A 25,375-nucleotide genomic window follows, 5' to 3' on the forward strand; every position below is an offset into this window, starting at 1 on the left:
TCATATAACCCTGATCAATATCTTTTTGGTCATTTTTTTTGTTTTATTAACCTTGTTTATTACCTTTAATGGATAGTGACAGCTGAAGAGTGACATGAAGGAGGAGAGAGAGAGGGGATGACACGCAGGAAAGGGCCGCAGGTTGGATTCAAACCCTGCTGCAGCAAGGACTCAGCCTTAGTGCATGGGGCTCTACCCCCGTGTTTTGGGGGTTTTTAACATTACACTGTTTGGCTCAGGGGGATTCACCAGTCACAGGTCAAATAAAGGTGATGTAACTGTTACTAACTGGCTCCAAGGAGGAGGGTATTATTCATCAAGGGCAGCATGTTTTGTGTGTTATTCTGTGTTAGAACAAGCTGAAAATATTGTATTAGTTTATTCTGCACCCTTTAAGTCAATACAATCAGAAAAGACCATTTAAACTGTAAGTATTTCCTTATATGAAAGCCTTTTTACAGATAAAAAAAATCTGCATTGTGTCTGTTTCTTCACTGATCTCAGCTAAAACATAACATGACTATTTACTGCTAACTAAATATTACTGATGTAAACAAAACTTGAAGTGTGTGTGGAGCTTTCAACTACACAATCAACAGACTGAGATGCCTTTGGAAACTCTAAGAATTAACTCTCCCACTCAAAACTTCAGGAGGTGCAGAAAAAAGGAATAGTTTTTCCACTTACTTTCTTGTTGAGATTTACATAAGAGGAGATTGATATTGCTCTCTGCTATCTGGACTGCAAATATGAAAATAAGATGAAGATTTGTCGTTTTACAAGTGGTTGTGTGCCAGAGTTTCCTTGCCGGGACTCCAGGAAGTTACTGTTCTGGCTAAAAAACAGTCCAGCACATAAAACCCTGTTGTTGTTTTTTGCTAAAAGATTGGACAAACAAGCTATTAAGTGTGAATTAAAGGACCTGTGTGGATTTAGTGGCAACTAGCAGTGATGTTGCAGATTACAGCCAACTGAATACCACTCTTCCTTCCAAGCCTGTAGGAGAAAGGACTATGGGAACCTCATGAAAAATGCAAAAGGTCCCTTCTGGGCTACTGTAGAAACATGGTGATTCAGCATGGCGGACTCTGTGGAGGACCCTCTACAGTAACAAAAACACACCAATTCTTATTTTTATTATACATGAATGAAATACCTATAAATATTATATTCCATTTAGACTACAGATCCACCACCTTTAATTAAATATCCCCTCCAGACGATGTATTACGACATAAACAAATAGTCTGCTTGGGACAATAACGTATTTAAAATAAAATTTAAAAAAGTAATTCAAATCCTAAAAAATGCATCTACTTCTTCTACCTACCTTCTTCTAAATTCCAGTATTGTAGACCCCACCCCTTAAAAATCAGATTTTCAATTAGCACAGAAAAACTTTCCACTTTCAGCAGATGAAGGTGGAAACATCCTTTTAGTGTCAAACTTTGTACAGCTCAAACATCCAAGTGTAGGAACAAGATGAAAAACCTATTTCTGAGTGGTACTTTAACTTTAGAAATGCTGGTAGGGTGGATTTTATTACTTTTGGACAGGCTACCTGTTTGTCCCTACTTCCGGTCTTTATGCTAAGCTAAGCTAACCAGCTGTAGCTTAAATAAGCTTGCTTCTCAAAATGTAGTTTTATTCCTTTAACAACTCAGATGTAATCATTTAATGCTTTTCTTGTGCTTCATTGTGTTTTAAAAACTCATTGATTTGCAGCATGTTCTGATCCTGTGTGATGATTTCAGGTGGCGAGGAGCCCTTTCGCAGTGCAGCTTAAAATGCACAGAAGTACAGAGTACAGAAAAGTCCAGCATCCTCACTGTGCTGAGTAATGAATAAGAAATGGGTGTGGGAGCTCTTTCTCACCAACCCTGCCTTGAGGGGTGAGGCTACATGATGTCACCCCCTCACATCAATAACAGCCTTATAATGGAAAACAATCTGCAGAGCTCCAATCTCGATGGGGCTGACTTCCTCCAACAAATGAGTCCCAGTCCACCGCCCACTACACAAGGACAGGACGTAACACTCTTTGCAAGCTGATTTACATCTAAATAAATACAGGCCTAGACGAAACAATGTGCAGACCCAAAAGAGGAACCGGCGTCTCTCCTCTGGGCAAGTCCAATTTATATTGCCCGATCAAGTCAAGCTGCAGGGCACGATAAGACGGAGGGGGGACTGTTGAGTTGAAGCATTGTACAGGAGTCACCCCGCTCTGGTTTGCTGCCACACGAATGAATGAGGGGATGAAATAAGACCAATGCATAAAAAAGTGAAAACAAATAAGTATACGTGAATATTCCCCATTGTAGCAAGTTTTACTCTTCGCAGCCAACTGTTCTGATATCACTTGTAGGTGCCAACCAAGTGGCAATTTCTGTGGCTGGTAATTGAAGTCAACACTGAAGTAACAATGACTGTAGTTCCTCAAATGGCCACTTGAGGCTGGCTACAGAAGTGATCAATCTCCATAAGGCCCCATATTAAAACACCTAACTTTAGGGCAGATATAAACATGTTTACAGCCTGGTACAAACAACTTTTAGGTCTCCGTTCATGACAACTGTATGGGGTTTACATAACTCACCTGTATTATGTTAAGGCTTAAAGTTAGGCATAAATGAGCATATGGCCGCTTTGACTGACAGGTGGGTGCTTTTGTAGTCATTTGGGGGCTTTTCAAAGCAAATATTGATATATGTGATTGTTTGTGATTATATCAGCATATATTTCTGCTACTCCTTAAAGTCTTCACCTCTTGCCACTCCATGAATATGTCTCTAGAACCTCCCCTTTAAAAAGGACAAATTAAAGTAAACTCTAAATATAAATATCTGTTGATATCTACATTATACTGTCCACTGCTGTCTGCAGAAAATTCTTGAATATACTGTGCTTATATACATATATATTGGAGGATATAAGTAGAAGAAAGGAATGATTAATTCCTAGAGACACTTCCTTGTCGAAAATGGAAACACAAGAAATACAGGAAAGAAAAGAAAGTGAAAAACAACTTGACTAATCACTCATCAAACTGCAATGAACATCATGATGTCAAACTTGACATGCCTACACTGACACCCTCACATCATGCAAATAGTGTCATACTTTATGGGACTGATTGGACACAGAAATTACAGGTCAAAATAAAGCAACATTTACAGTATTTTACTCACTGCTTGCAAGATCTTCTACTACTTCTACTTCTTTGTGAACTGAACTTCTTTAAGCAGAACACAAGAAATCTAAAACTTACTGTATTTTATTTTGACGTACTTTCCTTACACTGTATCCTCTCTTGGGCCTCATTTGAGCATCACCCACAAAAAGGCCTCCAAAAAAGCTTATCAGCTCCTCAGCCGGGTCCTGAGGCACCCATAACGTGTTAATCCCATCCTTCCACAAAACATGCGGGTGCTGGGTCCTCGCAGTCATGACCAATTACTGTCTGCAGGCAGCTGATGCAGGCCAGACTTCACTGGGCTTAGCTCATTGCCAAACCTGGAGCCTCCTGAAGCCACCATACCTTCTCTTCCTGTCTGTCTGCGTAGTCCATCCTTCTCTGACTCTGACACCTTTTATGTCCATCTCACTTTTTTCCTGCTTTTGTTCCATTAAATCATAACCTTTACAGTCATTTTGCCAAAGTCCAATACTTTTCAACTTGTTGGTACACAATCAATTTCATACTTTGTACCCCCTTTAATAATGGCAACTTATTTTGTTTTAGTTATTACATGTGATATCTCACCACATCATATCTACAACACTAATATTAGTCCGTTTTCATAATACCTTGAGCTAGGCTGATTGGAAAGAACATACGTGTATGTTTATCCAAATACCTTTATGACTCATGACATGGACCATAGTAGCCCAAAGAACCATTTGTTGTTGTGGAAACTTTGGACTAACCCTTATTTTAAAGGGAAAAACTCTCCAGTGGTCTATCCATAGCATAGTTTATCAGCCAGGGTCAAGCAGGGATTTGGGCCAGCAGATCAGGGAATGCACTTAGCCAAGGTGGCTGCTGTACCTCTGTTAGCGGGCTCAGGGTGTGGGTCAAGATGGCCGGTATCCACCCGTCCGAGAGTCTGGACGTTCAGCCGCCACTGGCCTTGTCCAGGAGATGCTCCTATATCCTCCCATGTGAGCTTGGATTTCAAAATAGCGCCATGTGTCAAAAGGGCATTCGATAACGCAGCACAGACATCTGCGTGGGGTTGAGGTGTGTGAGGCGTTGATGGAGGATCCATGGTGAAGGCAGTAAGACATGACGGTGACAGGACTGCAGTAAGTTCCACATAAAATGATCGGGTAGGTTTTCACATTGTAGCACATTAAAAAATATATATTCAGGTTTCAGTAAATGTTTTCATTACAGACATTCAAAGTTTTGGATTTGAGATTCAAGTCAGACTTAAAGCTTTCCTAAGTCATATTTTTACATTATATACAGTGGTGTTGAAAGGTCCAGTGTGTGACATTCAGGAGGATTTGTTGACAGAAATTGAATATAACATTCACAACTATGTTTTCATAATTGTTGCGTCTTTGTTACCTTACAATGAGCCTTTTGGATTGACTAAAATGAGACTAGACTCCTAAAAGATTTGACTTGGTTTTGATTTTACTAACTCTGGCAAAACAATAAAAATACATTGAACAAACAGTAAAGGGTAGACCTGGAATGTCCACATAACATTAGCATATGCATTGAAATGATCTAGAATCAGCAAAGTAACAGATACAAAAAACGGAGCCAATGAAATGCAATATATACATTCAGGTGTGTGACACATTGCTGGATGAGTTGGCTCCATCAGTACTTCTCTTCCTGGCGGGGCCTTAAATAAATGAATCTGATTTATGTTCAACGTCTGTCTTGTGAGGAGAAAACCCCTCCACCACCTTCTCTGCAAGATCCTCTCAATGCCATTGTAATGGGAACCCTCCCCTGTCAGGCCCTTATATTTTTAGGAAAAGCTATTATTGTTCTGTTCCCTTTCTGCTTGCGTGCCCCAGGATGTGTTCCCCCGAACAAGGTCAGAATTCCTGTTTTGTCATCATTATTCTACCAGAGAATAGGCAACTCACCCACAATGCTTTCTGTTAGCTGGGGTTCCTGGTACTTGTTTGTCTTCCATGGATACAAATAGACCTGAAATGGCATTCGACCGAAGCTAAGTGGCAGAGAATAGTTTGAATTCAATCCAACTCAGCTGGAAGTTACACTGAAGTCATTTGTTTTAGATGGATCAGGCTTCCAGGAGACAAAAAGAAAGTTACTTTAAATGAATTTAGTCTTGAAGTCTCTCAAGGCCAAATTATGCAATTATAATTAATAAAAGATATTTCAGATGACTATTAGATATGTCAAATGTTACATTGAGAGATAATACTGTGTAACATTCACTCTTAATATAACAACACAGAGATAGAAGTGGACAATTCAGTGTAATACTTCCTTTGTATTTCCCTGTTATGAGATGTAAAGTGTCCCCACAAAAGTTTAAAACAACCCCTTGACTGGATGTTTTCTGAGGGCTACTGGGACCATTAAATCTTGATACTATGGGACAGCTGCTGCAACTCCTCTGTCCCCCTGCTGAGAGGGAGCCTATTTTAACAAGCCAGACCTATTGTCTTCTACCAAGAATGACCAGAGAATGTGGCAACTCCTCGGGTCACATAGTCTTTCCTAGTGTGTGTTGGTGATTGGGGTGGGATGTGGTCTGTAGCTGTGGCCCTGTCATTCGCATCTCTATGGGAGCACATGCCATCAGAGCTAATTACCTGCCTGGAAGGACCAATTAAGACACCCTCTAATGCCCCCTAACAAGATAATCTACAGAGGGCTTACAGTAGTGCAGGATGGCTGTGAGTGTGAAGTGGGGAGGGACTGATGAACATAGGTGCAGGACGGTGGCATGAACATTTGAAGTCAACTGTTTCTCATTAACAACATTTAATCAGTTTGAGAGTTGTCATCACAGCAGAAAGTCTATATACTACCTGTATTTCAAAGGCTTTTTTTTATCCGAGGAGTAAAATGTTAAACATACAGTGACATACAAGAATATAAACCACACTAAATATGTGTGTTTACCCACATTGTTTGGGTTGGTGTCATCCTTTTTTCAGCTAAAAAAGTGAGTGAAATAATACCTTTTAGTTTTAAACATTTAATTGAACCATGAGAATTGTTAAATTGGACTGAATTATTAACTGTGCCCTGATTTCTTAAATCTTTTAAATGTGTTACATTTTTTCCCCCTCATTAGATCTACTTTTAATTCTAGTTTTATTTAGTTGGTCACTTGGTTTTGGTTCATTACTTAGTCGCTGCCTTTCTCTTGAAATAATTGTGTGTGTTGATCCATCTCATATCCATCTCATAGACCTCATAGAGGTCATGAAAGGTCCAGTGTGTAAAATCCTGGAGGGACTGATTATTCTATACATTTACTTAAAGTTGGTATCCTCAATGATTTTCATTCATCAATCAATATATCAACCTGTGACATTGAGGCTTAATTGGATACCACCATTTTCTACCATTACACAGTATCGATAGGCCTGTTGGATTGTAACATTATCTGATAATGTCAATAAATCTGTTCAAAGATGACAGCAAAGTCAACAGCACTACTTTTTTAATCATGTCTTTCCTTTAATCAAAATCAACAGCAACAACAATCTAGTAGGGTCTCACTGCGAACTGACATATTTTCTATGTTATCCAGTGGCTGACTTTAATAAACAGTAACTCCAGTGTACCATGGGACTACACAGTTTCGTTCTCATTCTCAGGAATGTACAGTAATGCCTTAAGAATAAATCCATTGTGTTTAGGATTCAATATAGACCTTTCCTCTGGACCTTCTGTAAAACCCAACACTTTGTTTAAACTGCGCTGCCTTTATCATTTCCTAACTGTATGAGTGAAGCTGTCGCAGCTGGACTCCAGCAGCACTGTGAGATAATTACGATAACAACATGGCTGAGTTGTTCTATGAACAAACATGGCTACCAAGGCCAGAGGAAGGGAAGAACAATGGAGGCGAATTACTGAAGACTGGAGGTGTTAGCAGTCTGTCATTACAGTTACAGCAGTGGTTGTTGGTTTAGTGAAAATGAGCTCTTTATTGAACTTTGAGCTTTTTTAAATAATGGCTGTGAATCAAACTGCTTATGTGCTGATATCCTGTCCAAATATTTGTTCATTACTCAGCTGAAAACCATTATTATAAAAAATCTGTGGTACAATAAACAAAAATTTTAGTCTTGACTAACTGGATTATGGAGTATTTCTACCTCACTATTTTTGTTTCTTTATATATGTATATAGATAGAGGTTTGGCCAAGCAATGCAGATCTAGTAAGGCCAAACAACAATGATCCCAGAATGGAGCCTTGGGAGATCCCATATTATATTTAAATGGAAATAAATTGTGGCAACTGTATAAAAAACATGATTTAGCTCTCTATTGTATAATAACATTTAGTTTATCCGAGTAGCAGCTGAATGTTGGTCCTGTAATGGACATTTAACATCTTGGGAGCATATAAGTATTTTAGTTATCCTTTGGGTTTAGTTGTGTTTGTGTTTCTACAAATAAATATAATCACAACATCATAACAAACATAAGACATACAGACATTCTGTACTCTTTATCATAGGTTTCTAATTTTATTTCTAGAATCATAAATTTAAAAAATAGTCCTGCTAGAAGAATGTGCATACGCTCTTCACTTCCCTTTCTCTGCTCTCTTGGATGAAGCACCAGTGGGTCTTGCAGACGGTCATGTTTTGATTTTAATACATAGGAAACCTTAAAGCCGTTTTCCATCTTCCAAAACCAATTCTACCACCTTAAACCTCCCTCCCTGCTGATGTCAGTGGAGGACACTGATGAGGTTGTTAAGGTGAAATACTGCTTCTGAATCCGTGGATAAACAGATTTAAACCAGGTTGCTCGAGGCCAAATGTTCCTCTTTACAGAATTAGACATTTGGAGTGTTGACAATATGTTGTCACCTAACTTCATCTAAATCCCAATAAAATGTTAGATGTGTCCTTCAGACAGGTGTTTCATTGCAGCTCTCACATGCAATGATGCTTTTATGTCAAGTGGAGATGATGTTATTGGGCAACACGTGATTAAATACAAAGCTACATATGAAACTCACCAGTTTGGATGCTTGTTATTGCCTATCTTGTCATGTTTTTTGGTTGTAAAGGTTTCTGGTAGCTTTAGTTTGAGATTTCAACAGTTTTGACAAATATTGACCCAATCCTCCAATCACAAAAGATCATTTCTAACTAATTATAACTTAACATGAAATGACCGACGGTAGAGTGCTGTAGGAATGAGTCCTAAAAACTGTAGCATAAATCATTTTTGAACTTCGGAGTTTTTGGTTAGATGCCTGAAATAAGGTCTGTGGTTAACACAAGCTAAATGAGACTATAGAGGTTGTTGCGGATGTTCAATGTCATCATGCCGAACACGTAAAGCTTAGAGCTTGAGATGCAGATCATGCAACGATGGTGTAATTCGTTTATAGTCTAACGTTAGCTATTTATTTCCGCCGATTGCATTTAAGCTTCAAAAATCATAAAAGTGGTGTTCATTTGTTAATATTATCTTTCTGAACAAAATGTATTTTGAAAGAACCGGGGTGATGCTGCTTCCGGGTCGGCCTACAAAAAGAAGTCATCTCGGCACCACCCAATGACTTTTTTATTTTTAAATCTTGCAAGCCTCATTAGCCTTAATGAACACTAACACAATGAACAGTGTTCAGTGCTGATAATCAAATGTTTGCATGTTACGGTGCTGAACTAAAATGGTTAATGGCAAAAATCAACATGTTAGCATGTCATTATGAGCATATTGGCATGCTAATGTTGGCATTTAGCACCGCTGAGCTAGGCAAGGCTACGTTCACACTGCATGCCTTGGCACTTAGTTCTGATTTATTGCTCAGATCTGATGTTTTTTTGTTTGGCTGTTCACATTATTTGTTAAACGCGGCCCATATCTGATTCCAGTGTGAACAGGTCACAGTCCTGAAGTGACCCACATGACCAACATAGATCTAGAGTGACATAAAAGTGACATCAATTCAGATATATGACTGTTCACACTGAGGTCACACTGCAAAAAATCTGACCTGTATCTGATGTGGACCGCATATCAAAGTGGCCCAAATTAGATTTTAAAAGATCAGATTCCATTTGATTCAAGCTGTACACACTGTCATGAAAAAAATCTGATCTGAACACACTCTGACTAAATTAGCAAAAAGGATTTGGGCCACTTTTACCTCCAATGTGAACGTAGCCATAGTCTTCTACTCAGAGTGCAAAACACACCAATTGGGTAATTTTTGTTTCAAGTGGTTTAAACAACTGCCAATCCCTTTCCAACCCAATTTAGCAAAATGCTAGTTTCAAATTTTATACCCAGTATTTTCTATTGAGGTAACACTGAAATTACAGTGATTGGAGGTTGAGATAATTAGCATTATTATCATCACAGATCACTTTATGAGTCTGTGTGTTCTTAATAATATGAATCTTACCTGGGCGAGGCTACATAACTACATCATAAGCTTTTTCATGTATATTCAACATGAAATCCTGTTGTCTGCATACCCCAGAGAGCTAGCAAAAGAGATTAAACAGTCCAGAACCAGTGCTCATGAAATTATGTTGTTTGTTTATCCATTTTTCAATCTGATAAGTGCATTAGGATTGAGCTTTTTTCTTACTGGACCAATGACAAAGTGTTTTTTAAAATGAGAAAGACAATGATTCAACCACATGTTACCAAGCTGTTTGCAAACAAGTTAAACACATAAAATTAGACAGAAAATCATTTTAAATGTACTCAACTGGAGTGAAAAACCTAATACCTATTTGATTTGTTGTATTATGATCTAATGAACGATTCGGTGTCACATGTGTGAATAATGAAAAATCCTTCAATGGATCGATTGAAATGAAATTGAGTTGACCCCCAGGCTGAGGTCAGGAGGCCCAAATGCAGCTTCAGTCAAACTTAACCCCTGCCTGAACACCCTGTGTGTCCTCTATCAGGTTTGACAGCAACCGTTGTTTCTGGGGGAGGGAGTTAGGAACTCGTGTCCCCTGATGGCTCACTCGAGGGTGACGGTTTGGAAAGTCCACTTTGACCTTTGACGCCGGGGCTTCAGGAGTGGACAGACGTTGCCCCCCTCACCCTCTCAGAGCCTTGTCTCTGGCTGTTTGACCTTTCAAATGACCTCTGGACACTGTCCATGTCAGTCATGTTTTGTCTGTTTGGCTTTGAACAGCAGCAAGATTTGCAGTTAAACACTAACATGAGGTTTATCTTGGTTCAACAAACTGCGCAGATGAGTTTTCTTTGTTTGATGCCGAGTTGCAGCTGAGGAAAATTGTGTTTTTAGTGGACCGTAGGATGAAGGCTTTAAAGGCTGATTATTAGAAAATGTTGTACTGCACAAAAGTATTAGTCAGTTGCAGCACTGTTTATTTACTACTCAGAACTGCCAACACTTCAAAATCTATATCCTGCTCTATAATTATCTAGTGATCCCAAGATAAATCAGTGGGGTCACAAAACAATCAAACAAATTAGATTTAAAAAATCTATATATATGTCTGTTTTTTTCTAATAAAATACTGTTCAAATGACACAATCAGAGCAGCGAACACCGGTTCAACTGCACACAACTCATTTTCTGTTTCTAGAGTCTGTAGACTGTGATGAGGGGGAAAAAGTAGCCATTGCCTTGTTTTAAGAGGTCACAAACCAAACACAACTTTGTCGGGATCTACAGTAAAACACTGTGATAAGAACTTAATACAAAGATATATTACATTCAATGGCCCTTGCAAAACATTTGCATATATTTTTACAGTCCTATAGCGCCCTCTAAAGTCTATACACGGTACAGCAGGAACAGCAATTGACACAGAAAGTGCATTTTGATGTCAAATTAGCAGGTAATGATTTAAATAGATGTGTAAATGAAAAAGGAAATTTGTCATTACAAAAGCCCTTGTTTCAGGTTTGACAGTACCACGAGCCAAACAATAGCCATAAAGTGTTCCTGTTCCCACCTTTGGGAATATGATTTAGGATGATTAACAGATACTATCTAAATGATACAATGCAGCTGCTATTGAAACGTCAACTTGGTTATTGTCATAAGAGCAGAACAAAGGTTGATGTTTGACATCTCAGCGGTGTCACCACAACATTTCATTGTGTCCTTTCTTCTTTCAAGTAGGTCAAATTCAATCTACATGCAAAAGGCTATAGAGTCATAGAGTCAGTCTTAAAGTCATTAGCATTAGTCTAATGATGGATTTATTTATTTTAAACTGATCTCAACACTGACACCACATCTGTATTTTCATTTCACATTCTGCAAATTGATCGTTATTATTTATATATTATTAAAGCTTAAAGTATAATATATAATGTGTGCATTAATCATCATCATAGAAGACAATGCATCCTGGAAAAGTAAGCACATTTAAGCAAACAATGACACAGAAAAAAGGATTGTAAACATCTTTTTAATGGAAAACTTTGAGTACATTTATCTTTTCAAGGACATGTATTTTACAAAAAGTAAGACAATATTACAAAGCTTGCTTTCAAATTAAAAAAAGATCAGAGGAGCTGTGGTAATAGCATTATGAACAAAACACAATGAAATATATTTACATATGTTCTGTACTGCACAAAGCTGCAACAAAATAAGACAGATATACAACCTTTTGTTGAGTCTTGTCTCAAACACAGGATCTAATATACATATATCAAGGCCCATTTTAAGTACTGTAAAGTCAGTCCTTGTCCTCCATCTGGAGGCAACTCTGAAAACAGCACAGAAAAAGCAAGAAGAAGCACTGTCTGCTATCCACACCAACCAGATCTAATATTTTAAATGTTTCACATGATCCATGACAAAATATAAATTAAACCAAATTTTGGCATAGCTAAGACAACTGAGAATGACTTGAATAACCTCAAATTGGCTATGTAGCTGTGACATAACTATTCCACTTCTTAGTCCTTAGTCAAGAACAAACTAGAGCAAGTTGAAACTTTTCTGATTTCCTGTATTTGAGCAATTTGAACGTTTACATCGTCCCTTTCTATGTACTATGTTGTAAAGTTTTTCTAACAAAATGCAAAATATCAACAGATGCAGCTGCATTATGAGGACATAAGCTATAATGAAAAACCACCACTTAATGTGCACTGCGGAAGAGAAAACAGACTGGGACCTGTACACTATATTCATTTTTTGAAAGCTAATAGATTTTAAATTGTTTAATTTTTCAACATTTATAATGTACAAAAGAGTTTCATTAGTCCTCTATAGGTCTCAACAGAGTAGATTATCATGAAGCTTTCTGACAATCTTCGTCAAGAGGTTCTTGGCTGGGCTGAACGATGCCACAATATCTTCAATCTGTTGGATCCTGCAAATACATGAAAATGTCAAATACTGTTTTAAGGTTTTTCTTCATACACCCAGAAGCCAAGAAAGCACTGCCTCACTTATTTTAAAAAGTCCTACATTTATATTTGAGTCAAACTTACGTTGTGGTTCCGATCAGGTTTCTGAAGCTCTGCACTTGAAGGACACAGAGGTGGTTGGTCACACTGACAGAGAAGATCACCTCAAACTTGGACATTTTTTTAAGACTGCTGAAAACAATGTGCACTCTGGAGAAAGAAAGATAAGAAAGGATATTTGGGGAAAAGTGACACTGTGTCTTGGTGCTTTAAATCAAGATGTGTCTGTCAATCCTGCATTTTTGAATCCTCATCCTTAATAAAAGCAAAATTAATGATACAAAAAAAATTTTGTTGTGCTAATTATTATATATTAGCTAATCTTTAACTAGATCTTTTGTTAGGAAGAGTTCTTACTGAGTGTCCACACAGCTGATGTTGAGAATGTCGAGCCTTAGACCCCCCCACATTTTCAGCAGACGCAGCTCCTCTCCTAGCAGACGACAGCGACTCACCACCAGGCCCACGTCATGGAGCAGCTGCATACAAGAGGAGACCTCAGTTGAAAGCTTCAGTGTAGCTGATTAAGTTTAACAAGTCTGACCAAAAACAAGATGAGTACAACGTGCAGCTGAATCCATCGATCAACAAAACAAATCACACCTACCTTTGGAACATGTCTGCTGGTTGGATACTTCTCTACCCAGGCAGCTTCTCCCTCAATGTACTGAGAGAGTAGTTTGTGAACAAGGCACGCATGGCCCTGAGACTTCTCATCTAGTTAGAAAAATATATGTAAAGTAGTTCTTTTTTTTTTTACAAGTTACCAATAACAAGAATGTATAATAATAATAAATATATTAAATATATAAATAATTCACAGGTACTGAGAAACTACCAGATAGTGACGTAATATTCATTTTACATGGAGGTTAGTTAGACAGGTGAGCAGATGATAAAAACAGACATGAGTCAAGATTCGAACCAACGTTAATCCACAGATTATGCTTAACACATATTCTGTACAGCTCTACTGCAGAAAATTAACAATCATCATTTTTTTTGTTTTTATCTTACCATCAAATTGTTGTTTGAATGTGATGTGTGATATTTTCCTCTCCGACTGATTACCAGCATCATTTCCTTCAAAAACAAAAAAAGAAAAGAACTTGAATCACAAATCAGTGTTTTCAGAAGCATAAGTCTGCAAACACACTTTCCCCCAATGTCTGCCCAGTTCAAAGACAACAAGTATGTGCATAGTTTGGCTGTTAAACAACTGTTTTGGTTCTGACATTACTGTGGCTAAAAGTGGAGCATGGTTTAGATTTTCAGCCTGTACAAGTGGATACACATCTTAATTAAAAAATATAACAGTACGGAATAATATGAATGCTTGTCCACCATACAGAATAACAATCTTACCATTTTTTTCAAACACCAACTGTAGATGCAAGGTGTCATGGAGAAAAGTGTAGACCGTGGAGTTGTCTCTCTTCTCTCCCAACTTCCATTCATTGACCCTGCGGAAAGACATACAAAAAGCTTAATATCTTTGTCTATTTTCAAAAATTATTTTTTTTTATAAAAGCTAATGGCCCTCATTTACTGACAGCTGGGGAGAGGAACAGTTTCCAAAATAGTAAAATGAAAGTGGACAAAGTTCAGCATAAGCAGCTTTTTGTAAATGAGGTCCTTCATGTTGGCAAGCAAGACTTGAAAGATCTGAAAACCAATTAAAACCAGAAACTGACATTTGCAGTGCGGTGATGTGGCTCTCAAGGTTCCTCGTCTCAGCTTTGAGTCTGTTGAGTTTATTTGAATTCTGCTTCTTCTGCATCTCCAGTTCGGATATTTGTCTGCAGCAGGAACAAAGAAAAGAATAAGAAACAAAAAGGAATCATTCTATGTTTAAACCATAACATGAAAAACATATGAACTAACATATTAATGTATGACCTTAGTACTTTTATAGCTCATTGCAACTTATTATGACATCTACTGTATGTTTATGATATGTATATGTTTTTTATTGGTTGTGTATTGGTTATTTTTGGTTGCACATTGGTTGTGTTGACTACTGCAAACCAAATAAAGACAATCCAATCCAATAATATTTTCAACTCACCGGTCATTATCCGCCAAAGCCTCAGTGACTTTCTGCATTTCTGTAGAATAAATGAATAAAATATTCAATAACTTATTCAAATAAATTACATCAAAATAAACAACTAAAATAATGAAGTGGTATTATAAGTTACCTTCCTGACGCGATTTCAGACTGGGTGTGTTTTCAAAGCCTTTTTCTTCAACTGCAGCCAGTTCTAAAGGAAGAAAAAACAGAGATTGTGTTATAGCCGGGTTCCTTGTATCTGACTCATTAGTTTATTCATACAGAGAAGGTGGCATTGTAAACTGGACATCCATAACTGATTTTTCCACAGGAGCCATACCTGTTTCTAATTCACCAATACAGTCGTCCAAACTTTTTATCATCACGTCTGCTTCCTCAATCGTTCCTCTCAACCTCTGTTGCTCCTCCTGAAGAGATGAAAAATGTCAATGACCTTTAATATTCTCAGAATATCCCAAATGTTGTAATCGAGTATTTCTGTGTGAAGGCTCTTACCAGATTAGCCCGCACAAGGTTTGAGTACAACACCTCCTTCATTTCATGTGACTGAACTTTGCTCATCTTTCTGAACAAGTTGTTTCTCTCTTTTAGTTTTGCACCAAAAGATTTAAGCTGTGGATTCAAACAAACACAGTGAGGCCTGAGAATAAGAGCACATGCCAAAATGATACTCTTCCTTCTGCATCAGCTAAATCCTCCCCCAAAAATTCATGCACCCTTTTAAAAAGGTCCAGTGTGTAACATTTAGGAGGATCTATTTGCAGAAATGGAATATACTATTTATAGGTATGTTTTCATTAGTGTATAATCACCTAAAAATAGGAACAATTGTGTTGAGTTATTGTCTACAGAGGGAGCGGGTCCTCTTCTACAGTCTGCCATGTTAATAGAGTAGCCCAGAATGGACAAAACCAAACACTGACTCTAGATAGGGCCTTTCATGTTTTTTGTACCACTATAGTTTCTCCTATATGGTTGCAAGGCTGAGCTGTATTCAAATGGTTGCAATTTGCAACTTTAACACTAGATGCCACTAAATCCTATACACTGGTCCTTTCATAAAATTACACTTAACTGTAAATTATTTGTGGGTCTGTTAAGAGTTCATACTGCAAACATGTCACATAAATCACAGTCATCTTGGTAACAAAGAGGGAAATGCAGTTTGAAAAGTAATCCAAGTTGAACTTTAATACCTCTTTCTCTGAAGAGTCTTTCATTTCTTCCCACAAAGGTCTATTGACAGTCTTCAGTGGTTTGTCTAGATCTCGCATTCGCTCCTTCAGCCTAAGAAGAGAAGAAAATAGGCCTGTCTTTGAGCTTCAGTTGTAATATTGGAATTTTCAGAAAACACATATTTTAAACTTCTTCTCACAATTTACACTGCTCTGCACATTACAAAGCTGTCAATCATTGTTGATTTACTCCTCTCATGGAGGAAAAAACTACAGTAATATGGTTAAATGTGACAAACATATCTATATATATATATATATATCTATATATATATATATATATATATATATATATATATATATATACTTTAATATTAGTCCTAAATGTGTAATACAATCTTGAGCATACATACCCCTCCACCTTCTCTGTAAGGTTCAAGACGTCTGTCTCATACACCGTCTGTTTAGGACGGTTGATAAGCCTGTCTTTCAGTAAATCTATCGGTGTGCGTTCTGTGTCTGACAAAAGCTGCAAAAACAAAACAAAAAGTCACATTACCACATCTGGCTGATGTCTTTCTCTCTATTTCTTTAATATTAATGAAGATCAACCTACTCTGCCAGGAAGGACACTTTGCCGAGGATTATGGATGACAAAGTCTATGTTGAAGAGTTTAAAGAACTCTAACACTGTGATGGTGCCATCATTGAGTTTCTGTAATCAAAAACATTGAATAAATAACTGACATGAAAATAATAATATTAAAAATATACATTTATAAACAATGTCAGTAATATACCCTCTGCATGTCACAGGCGTAGTCTTCAAGCTGGGATTCAAACAGGCTGTGTTTGAAAGCTGAAAAAATTAAATAAAAATGTATTCAGAATCTAGGAAAGGACAATAAGGATCTTAATGATACTCAACTACACTGTGAAGCTATAACAACTTACATGATTCAAATGTAGCTTCACATTTGATGCTGGCTGTGTGACTGCTATTGCAGTAATCTGTCGTCTGTGTAGTGATGCATGGAGCTGTAGTAATGTTACTGTCACACTCTACAAGATCAGACTGTAATCCCTGTGAATGGGGAAAATAGAAAAACAAAAGTAGCTTTAAAAAAAGGAAAACACAAACATCACAACAATAAACTGTAATATGATCTACCTTAATTTCTCAAATCAAAGCCGATATTATATTAAGAGAGGAGTTAATTAATCACAATTATTAGGTTAATTACCTCTCTACCAGATTAATTCATACTGGTTTTAATTTGCTGTTTTTATATACCAACATCCAGGCCACTACACAACCCTACAGTAATCAAAGCCTGTACATGGTGATATTAAAATATGTTTTTGTACATTCTATGAACTCCTGACAGTAGAATAAGCCACTATAAACCAATATAAAAGCCCACTTTGTTATTGTGATACAAAGTTTTGGTCATACCACCCAACACTAATTAAACTTGAAGGTCACTGGAAGACTTTGAAAGTCACCAAATATAGAATCTTTTTTTTATTTCTGAGATAGGGTATAAACTGTGCAAAACAATGCATATTTCCTTTAAGTGAAACTGATGTCTTCGTGCCTTGATACCACAACTAATATCACGATTCATTTTTCATCTCATCGATTTGAGTTCTCACATATTTGTAGTACGGTTTAACTGTCTCACGATACATGTTTACATTCCTAGAAACAACAGCATTTGGCAAACAGCAAACTTAACCACAATCAAAATGAAAACTATCAGGAATAATAAGCAAATGAAAGTTAGAGAAGAATAACTCGGAAGCAGAGTGGTGAGTATGACATGACTATGTCTTTGTACTAATGGGAAAGTCAAATTTAAGGCACGTCTCTTATATAATTTAAGGTAAAAAATGACCCCAGGCATGATTTGAGAATTTACAGTACTCTTAATTTGACTTACCATTTCAAAGTTGGTAGCTGTCTCAGTGGAGGCTTTTATTCTCTTCTCATCCTCCATATTATTTTCATCTACTGGCAAAGGTCTCTTCTTTACATGGAGAGGACTAATAAAGTCCTGTTCAAACACATCATCCTCTAAAGGCCCATCCACGTTGAACTCTCGGGAAGGATTCACTTTTCCAGTGGCTTTCTGAGGACTCCTTGTGTCCAGCATTTCTGACATATCTTCACAGCTACCAAGCTCTTCATCGTAAATGTCACTCACATCATTGTCAAAGTTAGTCAGTTGATTAGTAACATTCACAGTGAGTGTCCTTGTGTGTTCTCCCACTGAATTCACCTTTTTTGGCTCATCGGGTTTGCTTCGTTGGGGGAGTTTGGCCTTAAAGCCTCCCACTGAGAGTCTTGACATAAGTTGTTTGGTTTTCAAGTTGAAAGGAATTGTAGTAGTAGTAGTAGTAGGAGAGGGTTCTTCTCCTTCCATAAGACATTGTGCGTGTGTGTTTTCTTGAGTGTTCACCAAACCCATTTCAAGTTCAGGCTCCACTACAGGAAGAGATTTGGTTCTGTCTTTTGAGTTTTTGTCCATGTCGTGTTCCAGTTGAGGCAAAGGTGTTGTGCAGCTGTCCAGGGCATCAGCATCAGGAGCTGTATTTATCATGTGGCTCAAACGCCTTACTTTTGAATGAAGATCAGCTAAACTCATTCGTCTAGACTTCCTTGAAGGTGCTGTATCAACATCGTTAACAGCACTGGGTGAACAAGCTTGATGTCTTGGTTTGGGTTCCTTCCTGTTATCAGTTTCATTTGAGTCAAGAAGATTAGGACGGTTTGTGATTTTCACACACTCAGGGCTGGACGATCCTAGTGCTCCATTGCCCTGTTGTGAAGTCCCCTCTGTTTTATTCAAATGGTCAGAATCAGGGCACTGAAGTGGCTCATCTATAGACGTTTGTCTCAAAATGTGGCCTGTCTGAGCTTCAGTCATATCCATGCTTACATCGTCCTCTGCATAGTCTGCCATGGTTTGATTTACTGGATTCTCCATGAGAGCTGAAACAAAACCTGGAGCTTGCTTTGCAGTATCAACCTCAGGCTTCTGCGTTTTAAGTGGGTTCAGGAATTCATTTGCATCTACCGTTTCTTGAGGGGACGATGAAGCAGCTTCAGTCATCACAGGCTTAGCCCATAGGCCACTCGTTCTAGACAGGGAGTTTTTAAACCCTGGGTCCAAAGTGTGTGTTGATGAAGGTCGATTTTTATGTGGACGACATGCCTCACTTTCTCTCTTCTTTGCAGATAAAGGAAAGTCCACATTTTGACCTGAATATGAAAGTGAATTGCTGGCAACGTTTGCAGTGTTACTTTGTGTCACATTCATGGCTGCATCATTTGCCATGAACCTCATCGTCTTCTCTCTGCAAGAAGGTAAGAAGTCCACATTCCGGTGTGAAGGCAGTTCAAAATCACTGACAATGTTTACAGTCTGACTTCTTGTCACATCCATGGCTGCATCTTTTGCAGTGAATCTCACCGTCTTCTCTGTCTTCTCTTCACATGTAGGTAAAAAGTCCACATTTTGGTGCGACTGTAGGTCAAAATTTGTGGCAATGTTTACAGTCTGACTTCTTGTCACATCCATTGCTGCATCATTTGCAGTGAACCTCACAGTCTTCTCTCCACATGTAGATACAAAATCCAAATTTGGGTTAGACTGCAGTCCTAAATCACTGACAATGTTTACAGTCTGACTTCTTGTCACATCCATTGCTGCATCATTTGCAGTGAACCTTACAGTCTTCTCTCCGAATGTAGGCAAAAAGTCCACATCTTGATGCGACTGTGGGTCAAAATTAGTGGCAATGTTTACAGTCTGACTTCTTGTCACATCCATTGCTGCATCATTTGCAGTGAACCTCACAGTCTTCTCTCCACATGTAGGTACAAAGTCCAAATTTGGGTTAGACTGCAGTCCTAAATCACTGACAATGTTTACAGTCTGACTTCTTGTCACATCCATTGCTGCATCATTTGCAGTGAACCTTACAGTCTTCTCTCCGAATGTAGGCAAAAAGTCCACATCTTGATGCGACTGTGGGTCAAAATTAGTGGCAATGTTTACAGTGTGACTTTGTGTCACATCCATTGCTGCATCACTTGCAGTGAACCTCACGGTCTTCTCTCCACAAGGAGGTAAAAAGTCCACATTTTGGTGCGACTGTGGGTTGAAATCAGTGGCAATGTTTACAGTGTGACTTTGCGTCACATCCATTGCTGCATCACTTGCAGTGAACCTCACGGTCTTCTCCCCGCAAGCAGGTAAAAACCCCACATTTTGGTGCGACTGCAGTCCTAAATGACTGACAATGTTTACAGTCTGACTTCTTGTCACATCCATACAGCCATCGTCAGCAGTGAACCTCACTGTTTTCTCTCTGCAGTCATCTTCAGCATCAAAGTTGACCTGTGGAAGAAAAAAACAAAAACAATCACATCATTGTAGTCACAAAACATCAATCTTGCAATGACATTTTAAATTAGCATTACTTATTAATTCATTAATTGATTTTACTATATTAGGGCCACTATAAAAAAAGTATTTTTCCATTCTCAGAAAGAAAGAAATACACAGTGTAAAATCATTATGATTCTGCCCAACTTGACAAATGCTCTTTCATGTGAATCAATATATAAAACACAGCACTGACCAAATATAGCTCTAAAAATGTAATGTCATTTTAGTGCTAGAAGGCTGTGTTTTAATTCATTCTGCAATTAATAAATACTTAACAACTGTACAAGTATAAATTAGTGTATTTTTAAGCTCACCTGATGTCTTTGCACCTTTGTCTTTATAGATGGCTTCAGTGAGGTTTCCATACCTAATGTGGAGATGGGGAATAAAAAATGGAAGTGGAATTAATTCTGACATTGTCTTTAGTGCCAAACATGTGATACAATGTTTTTAAATTCATACATCATTGACATTACCAAAAATATATATATATTTTTTCAAATGTTGCATTTATTATTATTTGGACATTGGTCAACCTTTTGAGTGACAAATGTTTGTGCTTTCCATACCTGCACTCTTCCGTCCTGAAGTCCTCTCTGGTTTCTTCAGACTTTCGCGGTGAGGGTACATGTCTTGTGTTGGAAACAGAAACTGAAAAGGATCATCTGAGGCAGTGAGTGCTGTAGTTTGGACTGCTTCTGTCATATCCATGCTCACGTCATTTTCAGTACTGATTGCACCTCCATTAAATGATTCTCCAAAGCTCCTGGTTGTATTTAGTGGCCGATTTTCTTTAGTACCATCGGTTTTAAGCTGGGACAGGGAGCTGTTTGTGACGGTTTCCTTAGAGGATGCAGCTGCAGTAGGAGGTTCCTTTCTGGCAATCACCGAACTACCACTGGGGGCACTTTTTTCATAGAGATTTGCAAGGAAGTTTTTAAATCCTAGATCCACACCATTTGCTGATGAGCCAGGTGGACCACAAATCTTTTGTTTTCTCTCCTCCAGAGATGAAGCATTGTCCATTTTTCCAAGAGAGCAATTTTGGTTTGGTGGAGCTAATGAACCACTGGCAATGTTTACAGTGTGGCTCTGAGTCACATCCATGAACTCATCACCAGCAGTGAAGATTATAATTTTCTCTCTGCATTCATCTTTTGTGTGAAGGTTGACCTGAAGAAGAAAAAACAGCATGTTATCCCATACTCACTGGCAAATCGCTGTTACGTATACTATACTTTTCTGACTTTGCGGCTACTAATCACATCACTTTGCTCAGACAATAATACAATTTTAATTCAAGTACAACACTAGTTGTGAGTACCGTATGTGTACTACTATTGCCTGTAAATTTTCCATGTAGCTTTTAGTTTCAGTTAATGTGAGTACATTACATTACAGCAGTACATTATGAAAGATAATTTCACAAATTCATTCTAAAAGCAAAGTAAAAGTACTCACGTTTTGTCTTTGATGAGAATCATGAAGAGACGTGTTCTTCAAGGAGGTCATATCTATATTTGGAAATTGAAATGTAATAACAATTCTATTTCAACTTTAATTTAAGCATAGGTTTTGGAATAATCTCAGCATCCCCAAAACACACAAGATGCTAGGGCTGCACAATTAATCAAAATATTATCCAAACTGCAACATGGCCTAGTGCAATATCCAAAGATGTCCTTGCCTACAAATCTTGTTCTCCAGATGTAAACATGTTTGTTTGGTACACAACCAAATAAATATCACATCTTGATCATTTTTATGTAAAAATTATCAATGTCAATACCATATTGTGCAGCCCTACAAGATACCACAATAAGCCAAAGCAAGAAATACATTAGTGTTCTATTAATTAATAAAAACTAAAAAAGACTACCTTTAGGGTTGAATGATGCCAGCATTTTACTGCTCTGTTGTGGTTTGGTCTTCTCTGCTGTCTGTGACACTCTGTTGTCAAGGTGGGAGTACATTTCTTGTGTGGGAAAAAGACACTGAAAGGGATCGTCATCGTCAGTAAAACCCTGAATGCGGCCTGTCAGAGCTTCAGTCATATCCATGCTTACATCATCCTTTGGATAGAGCGCACTTCGATAAGATGATTCACCAATCATCCTGGATGTATTTAGTGACTTCGCCATCACAGCTGAAAGAGAGGTTGGTGCCTGATTTTCTTTATCCACATCAGCCATGTGCGTTTTAATCTGGGCCAGAGAGCCACTTGTCTCTTCAGAGGATGCTCCAGCAGGAAGCCTCATGGAGGGTGTGTTTCTCTTCTCTGCACTTAAATCCATGTTTCTGCTAGTGGTTAGTAGCACTGACATGTTTGTCATGTTCACAGTGTGACTTAAGGTCATATCCATGGATCCATCATCTGCAGTGAACATCACAGTTTTCTCTCTGCTAGTGGGTAAAATGTCATGGTTTTGGAGGGAAATATCTGCAAGTAAATCTGCATCATTGCCAATGTTTATAGTGTGACAGTGGGTCATGTCCATGAATGCATCATCCGTAGAAAACATCACTGTTCGTTCCCCAAAGTCATCCCGAGTATCAAGGTTGACCTGGTGAAGATAAGTAGGTTTATGTTAATTAACAGAAAACGTCTGATAAACATTTTTATGAAGAGTTATAATAATATATTGGATATAATTATGCAAAGCAAATTTAACCATTTTGTGACTGTGACAGTGGTAAAGAAAACTAGCATTGATGGAACAACAAAGTGACTTCAAGCTGACCTTATCCCTTTGTTGAGAAGTGTGTAGAGGAGCACTCAGAAGGGTTTCCATTCCTAAATTGAATTTGAAGACTTTAAGAATTTAGTGAGAGTGATTTTACACTGTAACAGATAATGTGAGCACTTGGTAATAGTTGTTTGAAGGTGAAAACCTAATATCCCTACCTGCAATTTGTTGAATTCCATCTTCAGTGACCGCCACTTGGACCCTTATGAAAAAAAAAAAAAAAAAACAATACTTTGTACTACACAATACTTTACTGTTGTTAAGACAGAGAAATGTACCTGGTTTTGTGAGACTATTATTAACAATATTATCATCTGAAATACAGCTGAATGTGTAGAACTAGAAAGGATCAAGTCACCGTACCTATTTTGTGTGGCTGCTGCGGCTGCGGAATAACAGAGGACAGATGTTATTAGGCTGCTTTAAATAAAAAAAATAAGAATAAAAACATCACATACTGCATTACATACTTACTTGTCAATAAGTCTTGCAAAGGACTTCGGGCAGGAGAGGCATTTTTTACATCCCTGTAAAGATAAAGTACTGATTAGATTGAAATGTCAGTGTTCTTGTGGGAAATTAAGCCTGAATTTTTCTTCTAGTATCTCACTTTGAGAACAGGAGAACATCATTTGCAGGGGCAAAACTGACTCTTCTTGAATTCCTCTTTTCCACTGGTTTGGCACACTCCACCTTAGTGACAATAAGAACAATTTATAAGGTAACATATAAATCATAAACAAAGTTATTACCACTCAATTTTGTCCTTGTTCGGAGTAATATTGATAGTTACAAATATATATTTTATATACCAATATATATATTGGTTGTAGTACCACTTTAATTACAATTTAAATCTCCAATTTTACATATAATTACAGTCTTAATCTTAAACCTAAGCAATCAATTTACCGTATGTTCCTGTTGCTCAGGGTCAGGGATTCTGATTGATTTCCGCGGTGCTTTTAAAATCTGATAAAAAGCAATAACATAATAAATTGCAGACAATATAGTTCAGGCAAATTAAGTGTTTAAAACAAAGTAAAAAAGTATATACACTTTGTCCATAAAAGTATTTGTAGGACTGACCGAAGAAATGCGGCGCTTGGAGAATCCACTGCCTTCACTGTAACACAAAACATGAAACACTGTATTCAGCTCTGGCTTATGTGCATGTGGGGTGTTCATTATTATAAACAATGTAAATGCAGTCATATCACAAGTTCATGTTAATGCCACATGGCCTTAAGGTAATGTAATGTATACACTGTTGGCTGCTTTCTCTCAATAACATAATTTTCACTCACTCATTCTTAAAAGGATCCAGAGGCTCCATTTTCAACCTGTGAACAAATAAAAAAGTGCTTTATACATTAAATCAATTACATTTAAGTTGATATTTCATGACTTTTCATTGGCATACAACACGAATGGCCATCTTTAGCTAGATCAATACATTAATGACCAAAGATATTACAGGACAGTAAAGCAGGTTGACAAAGACTGCTCTTCAGTAGCCATGATAAGCTTGTGAAATGACAAATGTGAAAAATGAAATGACCTCTCCATGGCATGGAAGTAAACTACAGAGTGTCCGTCATTCAATCTCTATGTTAAGAAGGTACCATTATTGAGCCTCAGGGGCATTGGGGACATTATGGGACTGGATGAGTACAAGTGACATGGTTTTTAGGTTTTTAACTTGATCGCGTATACGGGGTAATACGGTAAAGTTAGCTATAAAGGGCGACTTTAGCTTGACATGGATTTTCCCCTTTTGTCAACAAACACTAATACATATTCATTCGCAAAACACACTCTTCCAAAATGATTGCATTGCATGAAACAAACGGATGATTACTGACCTCGCTGGCAAGGATACAAACATTGTATTCAAGAGCACTTATTCAGTCAACTGTTAACGTTCGTGCTGGCGGACCATTCACAACTATGTACAAGAAAAGAAGATATTACAGCGCATACCTTGTAGTTGCTATGAGTTCCTCTGGTTTTACAACGGCCACGGTTTGTGTTATTACTGGTAAACTAATTTAAAATTGTTTTCATGTCGCCTTTTTTTATTTATTTTTTTTTTTGCTTAGATCGATGTGGGAACCCAACGTCAACGAGCCTCGACGCTAACGTCTTGAGGTTTGAATTTAGCCGCCTACACGCATGCGCAGAGCACTCTAGTTTCTACTTTCTCCCTTTCTTTCGGTTATTTCGGTCAAAGCAGTAAAGTTAAAGAGTGTTCGTAAAAAAAACAAAACAAAAAACACATATCCTTAATTAATTAAGA

The 25,375-nt window shown here is 37.7% G+C and overlaps 1 protein-coding gene across 2 annotated transcripts; it reads right to left on the reverse strand.

Moving 5' to 3' along the window:
• Positions 1-11,592: 11,592 nt before the first annotated feature.
• On the reverse strand, positions 11,593-25,318 carry knl1 (kinetochore scaffold 1). Of its 2 annotated transcripts, XM_051408851.1 has the most exons (31): positions 25,060-25,318; positions 24,384-24,419; positions 24,166-24,202; positions 23,989-24,048; positions 23,687-23,769; positions 23,551-23,603; positions 23,440-23,461; positions 23,235-23,278; positions 23,071-23,123; positions 22,209-22,893; positions 21,791-21,843; positions 20,899-21,502; positions 20,644-20,696; positions 19,731-20,278; positions 17,816-19,478; positions 16,827-16,956; positions 16,673-16,731; positions 16,489-16,587; positions 16,286-16,401; positions 15,894-15,984; positions 15,193-15,309; positions 15,017-15,104; positions 14,825-14,887; positions 14,692-14,731; positions 14,318-14,422; positions 13,989-14,086; positions 13,641-13,706; positions 13,231-13,340; positions 12,981-13,102; positions 12,648-12,773; positions 11,593-12,526 (listed from the first exon to the last, which is right to left on the reverse strand). In XM_051408851.1, the coding sequence occupies exons 2-31, from the start codon at positions 24,410-24,412 to the stop codon at positions 12,430-12,432; spliced, it is 5,514 nt and encodes a 1,837-aa protein (XP_051264811.1). In that variant the 5' UTR covers positions 24,413-24,419; positions 25,060-25,318; the 3' UTR covers positions 11,593-12,429. The 2 variants fall into 2 exon arrangements, with proteins under 2 accessions (XP_051264811.1, XP_051264809.1); XM_051408849.1 differs by having other exon boundaries at positions 17,816-20,278.
• Between the last annotated feature and the right edge of the window lie 57 nt (positions 25,319-25,375).

Source organism: Dicentrarchus labrax, unplaced genomic scaffold (assembly GCF_905237075.1).
Source record: "Dicentrarchus labrax unplaced genomic scaffold, dlabrax2021, whole genome shotgun sequence".
Classification (NCBI taxonomy): domain Eukaryota; kingdom Metazoa; phylum Chordata; class Actinopteri; family Moronidae; genus Dicentrarchus; species Dicentrarchus labrax.

Bases quoted from the DNA above. Each gene is read 5' to 3' on its own strand.
- knl1 (XM_051408849.1), bottom strand. From the start codon at position 24,412: ATGGAGCCTCTGGATCCTTTTAAGAATGA. The intron at 16,732-16,826 runs GTAAGTTGTTAT...TAATTTTTTCAG, and splicing joins TGAAGCTACATTTGAATCAT to CTTTCAAACACAGCCTGTTT. The intron at 14,087-14,317 runs GTCAGTTTCTGG...GTCTTTCCGCAG, and splicing joins CACATCACCGCACTGCAAAT to GGTCAATGAATGGAAGTTGG.